This window comes from Limulus polyphemus, unplaced genomic scaffold (genome assembly GCF_000517525.1).
Source record: "Limulus polyphemus unplaced genomic scaffold, Limulus_polyphemus-2.1.2 Scaffold868, whole genome shotgun sequence".
In the NCBI taxonomy this organism is placed as follows: Eukaryota; Metazoa; Arthropoda; class Merostomata; order Xiphosura; family Limulidae; genus Limulus; species Limulus polyphemus.
In genome coordinates, this window is record NW_013666478.1 from 46,842 (window position 1) to 52,079 (window position 5,238).

At 33.4% G+C, this 5,238-nt stretch overlaps 1 protein-coding gene across 1 annotated transcript in view; it reads right to left on the bottom strand.

Annotated features, from left to right (window-relative positions):
* Positions 1-5,238, bottom strand: part of LOC106460952 (roundabout homolog 3-like) — a 59,865-nt gene that overhangs the window by 32,572 nt on the left and 22,055 nt on the right. Inside the window, exon 7 of the mRNA XM_022387751.1 lies at positions 808-1,110. Coding sequence (XP_022243459.1) covers positions 808-1,110 — 303 coding nt within the window. The remainder of the gene's footprint in view (positions 1-807; positions 1,111-5,238) is intronic.

Here is a 5,238-nt window from a genome sequence, read left to right on the forward strand (position 1 = left end):
ATTTTAAACATCTATAGAGAATCTTCCACAAATCCCCGTGAGTAAAGTCAGATTTTAAACATCTATAGAGAATCTTCCACAAATCCCCGTGAGTAAAGTCACGATTTTAAACATCTATAGAGAATCTTCCACAAATCCCCGTGAGTAAAGTCACGATTTTAAACATCTATAGAGAATCTTCTTCTGGTGCTGTTAGAAGTATAGAACGATTTACTTGATGGAATCAGGAATTGTGGTAAACCGTTTTATTACTTCTATACTTTTGTTACATTTAGTACCTTTTCAGCTTAGTTAGGTACTCCCTAATTATATTAAATATTAATCTCTACAACTCTGTTTGCCATTTAGTTTTGGATGTGTGCTTGGATGCCATTTGATAATAAAAATTCTTTAGGTTTACAGATGACTCTACATTTTTTGTAAAACGTGTTTGCTATTCACCTCCAGTTCTTCAAAAAGTATTTCAATATGATTTAATATCATTCGTGTTTCATAAATGGATAACTTTAACAATAATTTTCAATTGTTTAATGAAGAAAAGTCTTGGCCAGTTTTCTGAAAATTGCCTATTTCTTATTAAACATACTGTAAATGGTAAAATTTGCAAAGTAGTCTATCGAGTAAAAGTCGTACGTTTACAAATGAATAATTGTGTATTGTCCATATAAACGAAGCTTAGTGACTATGGGACTATAGTGTGTAAGACCTCATATTACAGTATTGACTATTACCACAATGTTTAGCTAATTCTGAAACAAGTTCAGCCCTAAAAAAATACAGAAGAAGAAGGAGTCGGAAGATACTTACTACGTCCAGACTGAGTTGCAGGTCCTTGTAACGTCTTAATGTTTGTTACAAAGGGATCACTTTTACCCTGAGCGTTTGTGGCGTAAAGTTTTATCACGTACAAACATCCAGAATTAAGTCCGCCAACTAAGAATACTGGAGTTTGGGTTGTAAAATTCGTCGCTAATTCATTTAGGCCCTTATGAAAAACCTCTGCGTAGAAATTTTGTCGAAGTCCACCATCATTACCTTCGACACACTTCATTGTTATCATGGTTTGAGTCAGATTGGTAACAGTGCAATTTTCAAGAGGTTCTGGGGGTCCTTTGGAAAAAAAAGTAGAATCAGTTATTAATTACTAAACACCTCCTCGAAAGAGCATTAATGATGAGTCAAATGAACAAACTCATGACACTTAAGTTCTACAGGATTTTAACTGTTAGTTCAGACTTCAAACATATGGATTGAGTTGGCGTTATATTCAAGTTCTTCATTTACATAAACATGAACCTAAGCTTATTGTGTTCTTGGTATTGCACTGTATAACGATACAGAAAATAGCTTTGAGTATATTAGCATATATGAAGAAGGCGAAGAGGTATCATTAAGGCTTGGTTCCAAATGTCTAATTACTAATTAGTATCCTCCTTTATTTACAATGTTTTTTGTTCCCTGCTGAGCAGAGTATGCTGAAGTCTTTATCGCAATGAATTCCATTGTTCAGTTTGAGATATCTTTCTATTAAACTACTAGATGGCGCATCGAGGAACCAATATAAGCCTGTTTGCAACAGGTACATGTACATTTATATTCAACATATGATCGCTATTTTAAATTCGATGACGAGGAACCCACTTTGAGACTAATAATAGTTGACTATAATGTTTGAATGGAATATTTGACCTTGAAATACTTTTAATGTTAAGTTTGAATTTAAAGAGGATTTCCAACAAATGTAGGTTTTAATGTGCTCAATATACTTTTATAATTGAAATTTATAGAACCCATTACCGGTAAGATTGTTGTTAGAGTTAACTTAGGTGCATTAAACAATGATGCATAGGTGGTACTCATTTTTTGTAGGTATTTCTTCATGATCTTACTAATAAGGTAAAATCATGAAGAAATACATGTATCTGAAACCATTTGTATATTGGTTCCACCGTTCTCCATTTAGCGGTTAGAATCAAAGAACATCTCAATCTGACTGACGAAAATCATTCCAGTGTTTCAACAAAATATGTAAAGAGACACCTTGAGATAAGGACTTCAGCATTTTCTGCTCAGCAGAAAATGAAGGATCGTTACGAATAAAGCCTTCATTAATTAGACATTTGGAACTAAACCTTCATGACATTTATTCCTTTCTCCGATATCCTTAAAATTTTAGGTATTCTTTGAACTATAACATGGGAAATAATACTCTTTTATCTTAATTAAATAACATGTATCCTTATTTTCTGTAGCGTTTATACCCTGTGTTATCTACTAAACAAAAGAGAGAGTGAGAAAATTAAAACTTAGGATGCTTTATAGTTAAATAATATTGAGTATGATTTGATTAGACATGTAATAGAGAGTTTTTCGTTAGTTTGAAGAACAATTCATGTTTCTAAAATAATAAGAAATAAATGTGTGTCATGTTCCAAACTAACTTTTATACTTCAATAACTACAGCCCCCCCCCCCCCAGTGGCACAGAAGGTATGTCTGCGGACTTACAACGCTAGAAACTGAGTAGTTTTGTGCTTAATTTTAAACAAACAAACAAACAATAACAAGAACAAGATATATTCTACCACCGTTGTAACTTCTATAAATATATTATGAACTAAACATGTTTAAAGTCCCCGTATATATTTTGAATCTTTTCTTTCCTTGCAAATTACATAATGTTATATTTGTAATGGTTTTACTAATCTTATAAGTCTGAAAGATATCGAACAAACAATCAAATTCTTCTAAACACGTGCATCATAAACAACCTCAGTAGGGGAGCTAAGATTCCATCACTAGCTGTCGTGAAATGTAGGAAACACTGAGTCCTATTTTTTGTAAGTATTCTTATCCTAACATCAGTTGGTATGGATATTCCTTCACTGGCTGTCTCCTATTTTTTGAAAAACTCGTATCATACCTTCAGTTGGTGCTGATACTTCTTCAGTGTATTTCATAATACTCCTTAATTTGTTCTTATGAAATATAGCAAACATGGAGTCTTATTTTTGAAAATACTTGAACCATAATATCAGTTAGTTCTGAGACTTCTGCATTAGTTCTCATGGAATATAGCGAAGACAGAGTCCTGTCTTTGGAAATTCTCATATCATAAACAATCTCAGTTGGTGCTGTAGCAAACACAAAATCATGTTTTTTCAAAGTAATTGTACCATAATGACCAACTGTGTTTAGATTCCTTCACTAGTTGTCAGAAGATATTACGAACACAGAGCACTATTTTTATAAATGTCTATATTATAGCTCCTGTTGGTGCCGAGTATACTTTACTAATTGTAATGAAATATGGTGACCATAGAGTTATTTTTTTAATTACTCGTGTTACAACAGCCACATTGTTTTGCTGAAATTCGTATACTAGTTGTCATGAAGAGAAAACAGAGTCCTATTTTTTGTAAATGTTCGTATTATAGCGTCACAACAGTTGCCTCAAATTATAGCATTTACAGAGTAATTTTTAGAAATACTAGTATCATAACCAACCTCATTTGAGGCTGAAATCTGTTCAGTATTTGCTGTGAGATATAGCATACACAGGGATCTATTTTAGCAATTACTCGTATCCTAATATTTCATTTGGTGCTAAGATTAATTCACTCGTTGTCAAGAAGTATAGTGAACAGAAAGCCATATTTTTATAAGTACTCGTATCCTTAAATATCAGTTGGTGCTGAGACTCCTTCACCAATTGTTATGCAACATTGCGAACACGGAATACTATTACTGGGAATAATTATATTATAAACAACCTAATTTGGTGCTGATGTTCCTTAACTAGTTGTCATGAAATACGGTGAACAGGGAATACTATTGTTGAGAGTAATTATATTATAAACAACCTAATTTGGTGCTAATGTTCCTTTACTAGTTGTCATGAGATATGGTGAACACGGATTACTATTGTTGGGAATAATTATATTATAAACAACCTAATTTGGTGCTGATGTTCCTTTACTAGTTGTCATGAAATAGGGTGAACACGGAGTCTTATTTCTTTAAATACGTGTTCTTGCTGATATTTTTCTATTAGTTGCCATGAAATATGACGAACATAGAATCATCTTTTTATAGATACTCGTATCATATTCTCGAATGGTACTGAGAGTTCTTTACTATTTTTTATGAAATATAGTGTTCATAGACTCCTATTTTTGAAAATTCTGCTATCATAAACAACATCAGTTTGTTCTGAGATTCCTAAACTGGTAGTTATGAAATACACAAACTCGTATCATAACACGAGTTGGTGCTGAGTCTCGTTAACGAGTTGTCATAAAACAATGCGTGTAGAAAATTATAATTTTTACGTATTCGTATCATAACCTGAGATGGTGCTCAGGTTATTTTATTAGTTGTCATGAAAGTTGTCGTTGACTGACCTGACAAAGAAGAGTCTACTCAATAAGTTGAAGTGGGAACAATAACAGCAGATGGTATTCCAGAAGTTAAAGAACATGTTGGGTAGTTCACCAATTCTTAGAATGCCAGACTTTAACACACCAATCATCGTTCAGGCCGATGCTTCAGATATTGGAATTGGTGCAGTACTTTTACAAGAAGATGAAGACTAACCGTTTCCGGTAACGGATGTAAGCAAAAATCTATTGTATAGTGAGAAAAACTATTTGGTGATCGAACGAGATTATCTGGTCATCATATTTGCCATCCAGAAGTTCCTAAACTACCTGTATGGGAAGGAGTTCATCATTCAAAGGGACCACCAACCATTTGCATAAATCCAGAGGTGCAAAATCGATAGTGCGAGGATCATGAGGTGGGTGTGTACCTTCAGAACTACAGATTCCGTATTGAAGGCACCAAGGGGACTGAAACTGTTGGTGCAGACTGTATAAGGAGACTTTGTTCATGAACTGAGAACAGTCCTTGTATACAGTGAAAAACATATTGTAAGCATTTTTCTTGAAGAGAAATTGTTGGTGCAGACTGTATAAGGAGACTTTGTTCATGAATTGAGAACAGTCTTTGTATACAGTGAAAAACATATTGTAAGCATTTTTCTTGAAGAGAAATTGTTGGTGCAAACTGTATAAGGAGACTTTGTTCATAAACTGAGAACAGTCCTTGTATACAGTGAAAAACATATTGTAAGTATTTTTCTTGAAGAGAAATTGTTGGATACACAAGACTGTTTAGTATGGGAATTATTGTTTAGTTACAAATTCGATGACGAGGAACCCACTTTGAGCCTAATAAT